General features: G+C 37.8%; 1 protein-coding gene across 8 annotated transcripts in view; it reads right to left on the reverse strand.

The window, feature by feature from the left end:
• Positions 1 to 1,318: 1,318 nt before the first annotated feature.
• pecam1b (platelet and endothelial cell adhesion molecule 1b) overlaps positions 1,319 to 12,761 on the reverse strand; it is a 29,507-nt gene continuing 18,064 nt past the window's right edge. The window contains exons 11-16 of one of the 8 annotated variants that reach the window (XM_029436569.1): positions 12,391 to 12,470; positions 9,596 to 9,649; positions 8,213 to 8,302; positions 7,640 to 7,696; positions 5,109 to 5,131; positions 1,320 to 1,658 (exon numbers count right to left, since the gene is read on the reverse strand). In XM_029436569.1, the coding sequence (XP_029292429.1) occupies positions 1,560 to 1,658; positions 5,109 to 5,131; positions 7,640 to 7,696; positions 8,213 to 8,302; positions 9,596 to 9,649; positions 12,391 to 12,470 (403 nt within the window). In that variant the 3' untranslated portion in view covers positions 1,320 to 1,559. Of the gene's footprint in view, positions 1,659 to 5,108; positions 5,132 to 7,639; positions 7,697 to 8,212; positions 8,303 to 9,595; positions 9,650 to 10,861; positions 11,489 to 12,338; positions 12,499 to 12,761 lie in introns of those variants that run through there. The other 7 variants (XM_029436577.1, XM_029436586.1, XR_003832582.1 and 4 more) reach the window with 7 other exon arrangements.

Genomic DNA, 12,761 nt, shown 5'->3' on the forward strand with positions numbered 1-12,761 from the left:
ATAACAAAGTATAAATAGCCTCCAACAAACAGTGAAAACAACAATTAAGATGAGGGGGAAATCATTTATTTGGTGAATATTATTGGGCAATGGCGTCCCCTAGTGGTGGGAAATTATACATTACATTGACTGAAACACTTAACCTTTAGTAGTTAGGGTTAAATTCCCTGGTGGAAGAAGTACTGAGATATTTTACTAAGTAAAAATATCAATACCACTGTGTAAAAATACTGCACTCAAAATGTAACTTTAGTAAGCAAGAAGCATTAACATCAAAATCTACTTAATATACTAAAGCACCAAAAGTAAAAGTACACATTATGCAGAATAGCCCATTTCAGAATAACATAATATTACTGGATTATAATTAGTGATGCATGCGATGTGTAAGCATCACTAATGTTGTAGATGGTAAAGGTGGGTCTAATTTCAGTTTTATAGACTGCAGTGCTGGGTACATCATAAAATCTTAGATTTTTTTATTTTGTATTAACAATCTGAAACCGCAAAATAAGTAGGTGTCAAATACATGTGGGGTAGTAAAAAGGAAAATAACATTTATTTTAAGCAATTAGATTCAACAACACAAACAGTGATTCTCTTCAACATCAGTGTGACATCATTGAACAGAGCAGATGCACCTTGAGCAGCTCCTTTCATCAAAAAACGATGTTTTCTTTTCCCATCATGTGTCATGTGTGTATATCAACAGTAGGGTGTATCCAAATGCGTGACATCATAAAAGATACTAAGTTGATTAAAGCTGATTAACTTTTGGAAACTCTTACATAGTTACAGATGATTAGTATGTGGTATTCAGAGTGACTGTACTGTTTTTCTTTTACTTTTTTTTTAATTTGTTATTTTTTTTATTTCCCGTAATGCCATTCATAATCCAAAAACCTTCGATCCAAAACAGCATTTAATTTTTCTACTGGGGCTATTTAAAGAGCACTCATTTGTATTGCTGCCTATTTTATGATGGATTTCTCCCTGTATCGCTGAGATGAGCACGGCACATTATCATATAGGATGGCACACTGATATCCTGACAAACTTATATAAAATATTGTATTTCTACATAAATACTGATTACATATTTACATATAGTGGTTGAGTCCATAGCATAGATTATCTTTACAGACAGACAGATGGACGGATAGACACGATTACGATAATATCCTAAGTAATAGTTATAATTAAAAATATTATTAGATCTATGCAAAAACAACACAAGAAAACGTTGTAAAATATATTTATTATTTAATTAGAATTTTTTTCTCAATATAAGTATGTTATTAATGCATTATAGACATGGGCGTCATAGAAAGGGTTACTATAACTTCTTTGCAGTTGTACTATCATAACCCGCCATCAGACACAAGAAAAACACGCCAACAAACACAGCGCGTTATGCTTTTATTGATACAAAACAATATTTACAGCTAACTTAGCAGTCAATTATTTCACAGATTGGAAACTGAGAATGTACTTGGTAGAGATGGAAAACAAAGTGTTGATAAGAGATGGGAGTGGGAATGGAAACAGACCACTAATCACTAATCCACGGGCACAGGCAGGTCGTGGTGGTTGACCTCTGCACAGTAGTGATTGACCTCCGGTTGTTCACTGTTGAGCTCAGCGTACTCTACTGAACCCTGCTGACACACAAAGCACAGCCATTAAACACTGTTATGGCTGATTCATTCACTATCCTGGGCCTCATGGCAGACTTCCTTCCTTTACGATGACATTTAGGATTTTTGGTTTTACAGAGAAATGTTTCCTAACTGCATTTAGGGTGGGGGGGAATCTTAGGATAAGATACTTTAGGGGTATCCCAATCCTTAATTAGGATGGCATTGAGCATGTCCTAAATTAAAAAATAACTGCCAAATATGGCAGCAGCACTGTTGTTAAATCTGTGTGGCAATGACAACGAAGATGAGGAACAAAATTAACACCAACATTAAATTGATTGAAAGGCCATAACCTAAGGATAACATAATAAATGAATAATAAATTATCATTAAAAGTGGGGTTTCCTCTTCTCCACTGACACGATAAGGGGCTCCTAATGCTCGCAGCTAAAATTGATCGCCCGTCTTTTCATGTCCACGATAGTAAGCTAGCTGATGACAAGTAAGAGTCTTTGATATGTGGCCATCTGGAGTCGAGCCTACCGATACATTCTAAATATAGATACAGGCATGTCGGGATGAGTGCCGATTGAAGAATCAAATTTACAGTTCTAGTTAGGATTCCTTAAGATAAGATAAGATAGGAGGTCTGAGATAAGACAGGACACAGCCTTGAGTTTAGGGATTGCTTCTATGGTAGGAAGATAAGACTTTTACTATCTTTGAAAGTTAAGTTAAACTAAGACTAGCAGTTAGGAAATGTTTCTATAATGAGGCCCCTGATCCTTAGACACTTGCACACAACACAAAGCTGTTCAGACTAAAGCACACATCGGTACTGTCGCTCGGACTGTGCTATATAAAACCATGTCGGGATATAAAATCGCTTTTATGGATTCTGGTAATATGTGCACAAAACAAATTGCTCCTGCATGAGTTCAAATCGGATTTTAAACTGTGTTTTCATCCATCTCCCTAACTAGCTAAGTGCTAATCCTCATTTTTAATGGAGTAAAACCTAATAACATTCCTGGGGATGCTCTGTTTCCTCCCATAATACAAACTTCAAATCGTCCACTGAAAGTCAGTTTCCTGAGGAGCAGACAAACCATAATAAGACTACTGTCAGACCAAACCGCATAATCTGCCATCAAGAAGATACACCGATGAAAGAACCAGCTGTTTTTAGATCATGATGTCACATCCTTAGCTTATTATTTCACATTCCTCTCTTTAGCTGCATCTAACTAACACCATGTAGGGACAAACAGCGCAGTTAGGAGCTGCGGAGATTAAACATGCTGGGGGACAATATTGGCTGAGATGGACTCAGAGGTAATTTGACTGGGCCACAGTACTGATCTGATGGGGTGATAAGGAAGGAAGCCCCAGCCCAAATGCCTTTGTTCTCGTCTGGAAACTTTGACGGCTGTTTCCCTCTTGCGCTGCATTTTCGGCCTGCAAAGGATCCCTGTGCTGGAGGTGGCCAGTGCAGGCAGGGACACATGGACCGTTTAGTCATTTACTACATGAGTAATGCTATTGTATCAAACTCCTTATTGTAGTCATTGTGCAAGTTAATGGTGAAGAATCATTTTGTCACCATTTTACACGTGGAACTCAAATCAACAGTAAATTAAGTTAGGTCAGAAGGCTTCTAATGTTATGCACCATTTCTTTTGAATACTAAATACAGGACGAATCACAACATTTACTTGTGACTAGGTAAAGTGTTAAGTTTTAACTAGTGGGGTATTTCCTGAAGTTTATGATTATATGAAAACTCTTTGACCTTAATGTATTAACTAAATTATCAATGTAATTGAAGTGAAAGTGCTGAAAGACTTTAGAATTAGGCTTTAATGCGTTACCATATATATAATATTCACAGTTAATCAGTGAGTTTGTACTGTACGCAAGTGATGAGTTATAAATACAATCTTTGTTTAAACTCCACAAACACACTTTATTTGTTCAGAACGGCAGATTAAATAAATGTTGAATGAGAGATTGCATTGAGTTACATAGTAATATCGGTGGAAGTATAAGTATGAGTAATATTCCTGCTATGTGTGTGTATATATATATATATATCCATATATCCATATATATATATATATATATATATATATATATATATATATATATATATATATATATATGGATATGTATATATATATATATATGGATATATATGGATATATATATATATATATGGATATATGGATATATGGATATATATATATGGATATATATATATATATATATATGGATATATATATATGGATATATGTATATATATATATGGATATATGTATATATATATATGTATATATATATATATATATATATATATATATATATATGTATATATGTGTATATTATATGTATATATGTATATATGTATATATTATATGTATATATATATATATATATGTATATATTATATGTATATATATGTATATATATATATGTATATATATGTATATATTATATGTATATATGTATATATATCCGTATATATATATATCCGTATCCGTAAATATATATACACACATATATATATGTATGATTGAATTAAATGAGTGATGCATAAATGTATTTCAATACTTCAATGTTGGTTGTTTAATGCTGGTAAAGGTGGAACTCATTTGAACTACTTTATATATTGCTGGGTAATTTAATCTATTGAAAAATATCATAATTTATTAGCAGATTTATATATTTTTTATTATTAATCTAAATCTGTTAAGTAACTGATGTTGTCAAATAAATATACTGCAGTAAGAAGTACAATATTTCCCTCTGAATTGTAGTGGAGTAGAAGTAAGTACAGAAAATGGAAATACAAGTACCTCAAAATTGTACTCAAGTACAGTACTTCAGTAAATGTAGGATTCTTAGTTACATCCCACCACTGCATAACTCATAACTCAGAAACTGTGCATGTCATCATAACAAGCAACAAGAACAGAAGTGTTGATCTATGGTGTGTAATAGTGAGCATTTAGAAATGTTAATGGAGCATATGTATTCGGTTGCTGAGTTATAAATACAATGGGACTGAGAGGGCCTCCAAAGACTTTATACATTATGTAACTTGCAATAACTCATAAATTGCAAATTATAACATCAGTGTAATACTGAGGTTTTTTTTTTTTAAACAGAAGTATTTAAAAAGTTATGAATTAGAAAAGTCATCTGCAACATATTTTGCAGATTAGACATATGGATTTGTTTGATAGCATTAATTATACCTGTTTATTCGGGACTTCAAATTATGTGTGTGAATTTAAACATTAATTTTTTTAGAAAATACAGAAAACTGAATATGCATAAATATTATGAATATATATACATTATATGAACAATATATGTAATGCAAACTGTTTTTAAGTTTCAGGAGGGTAAGAAAAGGCACAGAAGTATAATGTTAATAAGAATGTGATGGTCCAGCTAATTACTCACATAGTCATGATGGTCAGCAGCACCTAAAGGAAAAAGCATCACGGGTTATAATAATAATAATAATAATAATACATTTTATTTATAAGCACACTTTTCATTTGCGTAAACAAAACTCAAAGTGCTACAGAGTAAAAATGATGAGCAAAATATACATTTAAAAAAATAAAATAAAAAAATTTGATAGACAGACAAGACAACACTTTAAAATGGTTAAAGTCTAGCAAAATGCTCTGTTAAAAAGATGCGTTTTTAGGCCTGTTTTAAAAGCATCCACAGTCTGTGGCGTCCTCAGATGTTCAGGGAGAGCATTCCACAGTCTGGGAGCGGCAGAGCAGAAGGCGCGATCTCCCATGGTTTTGAGCTTGGTCCTGGGGGGAAGGAGGAGGTTAGCCTTTACAGAACGGAGGTTTCTTGTGGAGGTTTGTGGGGTGAGCAGTTCTCTGAGGTAGGATGGAGCATTTCCGTGAATGCACTGATGGGTGTAAAGGGAGATTTTATAATCCATCCTGAGTGAGACTGGGAGCCAGTGCAGTGATTTGAGGATGGGTGTGATGTGTTCGTACTTTCGCACTCTCATCAGGATCCTAGCAGCGCTGTTCTGGATGTATTGCAGAATCTGGATGTTTTTGCTAGGAATCCCGATGAGAAGTGTGTTGCAGTAGTCAAGTCTGGAGGAGACAAATGCATGGACAAGCTTTTCAGCATCTGACAGAGCGAGTGTGGGGCGGAGTTTGGCAATATTTTTGAGGTGGTAGAAGGAGTTCTTGCATGTTTGTCTGATGTGGGCCTCAAAGGTCAGGTGAGGATCCATTTTAACACCGAGATTGGTGACTGTTGATGAGAGTGGAATGTTCTGACCGGAGAAGGTGATGCAGGTTATGGAGGAGGACTGGAACCTGATGTGGGGTGCCAACTAGAAGGGCTTCGGTTTTAGAGTTGTTTAATTGGAAGAAATTGTGCTTCATCCACGCCTCTATCTCTTCCAGGCAGGTGGTTAATGTGGATGATGGCAGAGGTGCAGAGGGGGTTGGGTTAGTTCTGATGTAGAGTTGTGTGTCATCAGCATAGCAATGGAACGATATTCCATGCCGGTTGATGACACGACCAAGGGGGGACATGTAGATGGTGAAAAGAGTGGGGCCCAGGACCTTGAGGGACACCACAGGTGACAGAGTGTGTTTGTGATTTTGACACTCCCAAGGTGACATGCTCAGTCCTCCCAGTGAAATATGAGGTGAACCAGTTTAGGGCCGAGTGAGAGAGTCCGATTGTGGACTGAAGACGGTTGAGGAGGATTTCATGATCAACGTTATCAAATTCTGCAGTTAGATCAAGGAGGATGAGGAGAGATGGAGATCCGGCGTCAGCTGTCATCAGCAGATCGTTGGTGACCCTAACCAGGTCTGTGGGAAAGGGGACATATGTGTTTCATCTTTTTGATGATGGCCTCAACCTCTTGCTGCGAGTTGTCAGTGAAGCGGCAAAGAGGCTGGGTATGTCCGGGCTGGGGGTTGACAGACGGGACTGGCAGAGCAGCGGAGTTGGAGAGGAGAGAGCTGTGGGTTAACATGTGCTGGGTGTGTATCCTGCTCACTCACTGGCTCACCTCAGAGTTATTCATTACTCATTTGACATCTATGACGGCGTGGTTGAGCTTGCTGACTCACTTGCTTTCCTCTTTGTTTCAGCCATACACATATGTCCTGTTCTTGTCATCTGAATAAATATTTACAATATTCCCTCTTACTCTTACAGATGCTTCTCTCAACAACTCAGGATTCTTTTGTCATTGTTGAACAGGAAACATTAGGAGTCTGATGGACTCCTTGATAGAAACATCCAGCCAGTGGCTGCAGTTTTAATAACAGGAAGTTCCTGCCAGCAGTAGCAGGATATGGTCACGGTTCTCTGGCTGGCCTGGGTAAACTGTCATCCAAATATCTGGCTCTTGCAAACTGCTCCACTATGTTCACTAGCTAGTTGCTAACTTTGTGGGCACGAAGTGTACAGTGGGTTTATCAGGTAGGAAGAAACAAGGCTGATGAGAGCAGTGAGACTGAACAACCCGGTCTCCTACAAAATTATATGTACATTTAAATAAGTCAACATTGTCTTTTTGGCTTCACACGGGACACAAACAGAGGTCTCTGTTCTGCAAACACAAATTTGCGATACATCAAAATCAAATGTAATCCGGGAGAAAATATGTTTCCCTCAAATCGTAATGGTCAATGTAGTTACGTTGTATGGAAACGTAATTTTGAGGAGACCAAGCAGTAAAATTAGGAGCTGGAAAAGCAAAACAATGAGCTGAAAGAAGCTAAAACACTCTGCAGAGCTCAAGGGAAATTAGGGGGAAATTTTGGTTTGTCACTGTAAGAAACCTTTTTCGCAATAACATACCATCGTTTAATCAATTTATCAATATAACAATATCATCAGGGCAGCTTTAGACATGTTAAACTCACAATGTCCTGTTCTGTTGAAAATTAAAAATTAGGTTAAAAAACAACAAGAACAAAAGAACTCACCATGTGGAGAGTTTTGGAGCTCGCTGTACACTGTGTCTGTGCCTTTTCTCAGTGGGACTGTTAATGTAAAATATAACACATGCTTGAACATCAAAGACAAAGTTCAGTAGATACTGTCTGTTTGATTTATCATAAGCAGAAATCTAAAAGTAGGTGGTCTGTGTCATATTCTGTAACTGCCATCTTCAGCCCGTCGGGAATTTGAGTACAGCACCGGAACAAAGAAGGGGCCAGTATCAGAAAGCAGCCTGGCAATTAGCTCAACCCTTCCTGTTTATATCGTCTGCAATGGTTATGGAAATCCCAACAGTTATCCCTGCAGTTACAGGAACTTGGATATGTATTAATTATGGGTAATTATGCCCCTCCCAGGAAGTGCTGGTTTGTATGAACCGTTAAGGAAAGTGGGCAAAGCAGATAAAATAGTTTTTATGGGGAGGTTTGTAATGAAAGAGAGAATGTGTAGACCGGTTAAAAATAGAGGAACAGAAACTTATCAAATAATAGAGTTTGGAGGGTGAGAAAAATATAAGATGGGAGATGGGCTCAAAACATACAAAAAAAATTGTTTACCTCTGGCAGGATCCAGTGGCCGTGGATGCACCACCTCAGTGTACTCCACATCAGGCTCGTTGGACACCATGCTGCTCTCCTCGTCGTTGGCTGCAACCAAATACATGAACAAGATTCTCTTTAAAATATGCTAAACATAAAAGTTCACCTAAGCTCTTTCTTGACCTTGGAAATAGAAGTTTGACCAACTCAAGGTCGACTTATTTGTCTTTTGTACTACAGACCATGAGTTGTTAGTCTTACTAGTTGCCTTTAGTACCTAGTACTGTAAATTATCTTGGTCAAGAATAACATGGACATTGGCGAGAAGTCCTAATAGAGCTATTGACAACATTTGAAAACTCTGGGAAAAGCTATTAAGTGGACCTTGAGTTGGGGTTGTTTCTTGTCTCTCTCTTCTATCTGCAATTTTTTTTTTTTAGAGGTGAAGTAAAGTTTAGCCGTGTGTTGTTAAATCTCTGCGACAACACCGTGTGTCGGGACCATGGATGTATTAGGTTGGGACGGTGTTATCAGAGGTAACCGCTGTATGACAGCAGTGCAGAGTGGCAGCCATAAGCTAGCCAGTGGTGCACACAAACAAAGACTAACATGCACTAACATGCACTAACATGCAGCGTGGCCGGCAGAGTCTGACACAGAGGAAGAGTGACTTCATTCTCTGCTGAGGACGACATTACTCCACTACATCTTTAGATAGCAAATAGTTGTTTGCTGCTATATTTCTTCTCTGAATATCGAATTGAGAACTTTTAAATGAGACTTACCTTTGAAAGGAGAAGCTTAGGCCTACATGGTCTGGTATGACCAGTGGCTAATGTTAGCTAACTTTAAATAGATATTGCTGTGCAACTGAAATTACTGAACCAGCCTGCTGACTTTATGACTCTTCTCTACTTTTACACTACATTTTAGCATTTACCATTAGCCCATAAATGGCAATAGAGCAGGGGTTGGGAACATATGGCTCTTTCGATGATGCCATATGGCTCGCAGACAATTTTGAGCTCTGTTTCACTAAGGGTGGGGCTTCGCTCTTGACACAAACACCCGTACACACATACCTACAGTAAGAGACAGAGCGGAGGAAGGAAAGGAGTGAACAGAAAAAAACATCCACACACGCATGCCCCCCCCCTCCACACGGACCTCGGACAGTATGGCTCAGAAGGAAATAAATGTACAAATATTTGACTTTTATGGTCTCCCAGCGAAAAACGTTCCCGACCCCTGCTGTAGAGGCTGCTACTTAGCCAAAGTTAGATAGGCTTGCTTTAAGGAAGAAATGTTAAAGCTGTCCATGCTCAATTCTAAAAAGGTCCACGCAAGATATTTTCAGTAAATGCATTAATATAATGGACAGATATAACAAGCCAAGCTCACCTTCTTCAGGTGGTCGCACGCTCCACACACTGACTGCAGCTCTGTCCACTCTCACTGTGAAACACAGAAAGACAAGATAGCCCAGACTTCAATTACGTTGTAAACATTTGCCACCGATTACAATAAAAAAAATTGCACCGTAAGAGGTAATTAGCAGTAAAATGACACATAACAGAGCTACATGTATAGATATCCCTTGATGATTCTTGATGATATCTAAGTGATGTAAGAATGATACCACTCTCAACTATCTGCTAAATATTAAGCCACTACCAGAAGGCTTAGCTTAGCATAAAGACTGGAAACAGATAGACCAGCTCTGCCTAAAGGTTAAAACGAATTGCCAGTTGCTGAACCACACTAACTAACATGTTTAATCTTGTTCGTTTAATCCATACAAAAATAAAAGTATAAAAATGTAAAGTTTCAGTTTTACAGTTGGGTCACTTGTCATTTTTGCTGTTTAGATTTAAAAACATTTTTTAAACAGAACCAGAACTAGAATTCCACTTCTTGTCTTTGTGCTAAGCTAAGTTAAACTAAACTAAACTAAACTAAACGTCTCCTGGCTGTAGCTTCATTCCTGACAGTCAAACATGAGAGTGGTATCATTCTTCTCACACAACTCTCTGCAAGCAAGTGAATAAGCGTATTTCCTTAAATGTCTAACTATCTTTACGTGACCATAAGATTCTGTTCTTAAAGCAATAACGGAGATGTGAGAGACTTTTTTGTGGCACATCTCTGAAATGTGGCCTTCAGTGCAAAAACAGCAACAAAGTAGCAGATTTCAAGTCTCCCACTGCCTAAATTCTACACAATGGGCTGTTAAACCAGCAGCGGCTGCACAATAAATTCTGGCTAAACAACTTCCCAGTTGGTAATGTAATCTCACACACAACTCAAGCAAGGCTTATGTGATTCATTTCCTCCACCTGCTGCTTGCATTCAAACTTGCCCCACCCTCCTCAACCCTCCCAACCTGGTCTGTGCCAACATATGAAGTTTTTTGCAGATTCTATTGTTTCAAGTCTCTGTTTTGTGTTCTTTTTTAGGAAATGAATCAACTTCATGTTATGTTGGTATTCTTGTCTTGGACCTGTGTTTATGGTAGTCACACTATTCTGCACATACTGAAATGGAAATATAAAAATAATAATAATAATAATCATGTTCTTGGACTGCATTCTATGCAGTATAAACATGTGTAGCCTCAGATACAATAGCTGGAGTAAAATGAATGGTACTGACACACTTCTAAATAAAACCAACGTCTTTATTCTACAAGTGTCTCTTCCCACCATGCGGTCAAGAGATCAACCAAAAATATACACACACATTTCCTGCGATGGTGATAAAATGTATATACAAATCAATCTGTCATCAAGACCATTTAAACATGCACAATAGGCAAATAGAGGAGTTGCAACAATAAAGGACATGAAATCACACTGACATGGAGATGAAAAAACAAAAGACAAAGACAGTAATGTTAAGTATAAAATCGAAGGCCATCTAGATTGCAGGAGGAGGGGAGAGGGAGCAGCGGGTCCTGGTCTATATTGTTTCATAACACGCCCCTCCTTTTCACTGAGAAAACTTCAGTGAAGAAAGTGTCCAAATCTTACAACACTTGACATCACAAACAGGTTTACAGCCTTTTGTGTTCCTTCCCATTATTGCTTTCAAAGTCTTTTCTTAGAACTTCTGTTTTATTTGAAAGATAACATTTTTTAAATAAAATTGAAGTCCGGCCCATTGTGGGGCATCTCTACACTGTGGCTGGGATACTATAGCTGCTCCTGTTGCTGATGTCAACGGGAAGCGACGCCACGCTATCTCGTGCCCCATTGGTCACTCTCCCCTCCGTGCCATCATAGAGTGGCGCTGCGTCTGGAAGAAGATGATAATGGGCGCTCTAAGCAGTTGGCAACAATTGACAATCAATGTCATGTACTGTGATTTAACTACTGAGGCCTAGTCCACACGTACACAGATATTTATTTTAACGTAGCCCCTTCTATGCGTTATGGCCAATCACACTCATCCAAACGGCGTTTTAGACCTCTAAAAACTGAGCTTTGTAAAATTCCTTCCAGGTTAAGATATTAGGAAACTCTGATATTAGGCTGACTTTTTACATGTTTACACATAAATGTACAGTCACCCACCCATTGAGGAACAGAGGTGTCGCAGCCAACGTCGTTGGTCGCCAGTGTGTGTGTGTGTGTGTGTGTGTGTGTGTGACAGAGCTTCAATGTTGGTTTTGCGTTTACATCTGGATTGAGTTTTCCTTTAAACAGTGCTTTTGTGGATGGGATTATTTTGTGAGCGAATGAAGAAAATGTTTTTAAAACTACCCATGCACTTTTGGACTAGGCCTTAGGCAGCTTCTTCCTGCGTAAACACAGCTCGTACCTCGGAGAGTTTACTTCCTACATCAACTGTTTTCTAACCACATCCTACTTTTCCTGCCTCTGAAAAAACATATTTAGACATAAACACAATGCACATGCAAAAAAAGGTCAGAGACAGGCGAAGACAATGCATTGAAACATATGTTGTGAGAGCACATAAACTTAGTCTACAACATAGACAGTTACATAAACAGAGGAAACCAGGTCACACAAGATGGGCCTTGCATGCATATTAGAACATGGATCATGGGATGAAAATGGATTGCTGGGATTACAACAGGAAACATGCTATGACTTTTGAGGCGAGATAAATGACTCATGGCTGTTAAGATGATGACTAGGACAGTGGTACACAGGAGAATAGTAAAACCAAGCTACCTGTGGCTGCGTTATAAACCTCTGTGTCGTGGGTTAGATTCACTGTTAAAGAGTCATCTGATTTAGGGCTCGAAGGCTTTCTGAGAGATGGTGAAAATAAAGTCAACTCTGGCAGCAGTGATCAAGGAAAAAACTACTAAAAGCCAAAATGATCTAAAGCTTGAAAACTATATGCAATACATTCTGATACAAGCTTATAATGCACTTCAATAACCATACTGGTGGTCTTTAAGTTTGGGAGTTTTTGTACATTTCTGTGATTTATATTATATTTATATATACAGTATATATGTATTTTTTGCTATACACCATATGTGTATGATAATGATAGGTGCAATTATACTGTGCAATTATCCATCATGTATAAGTGA

Source organism: Cottoperca gobio, chromosome 1 (assembly GCF_900634415.1).
Source record: "Cottoperca gobio chromosome 1, fCotGob3.1, whole genome shotgun sequence".
NCBI lineage: Eukaryota > Metazoa > Chordata > Actinopteri > Perciformes > Bovichtidae > Cottoperca > Cottoperca gobio.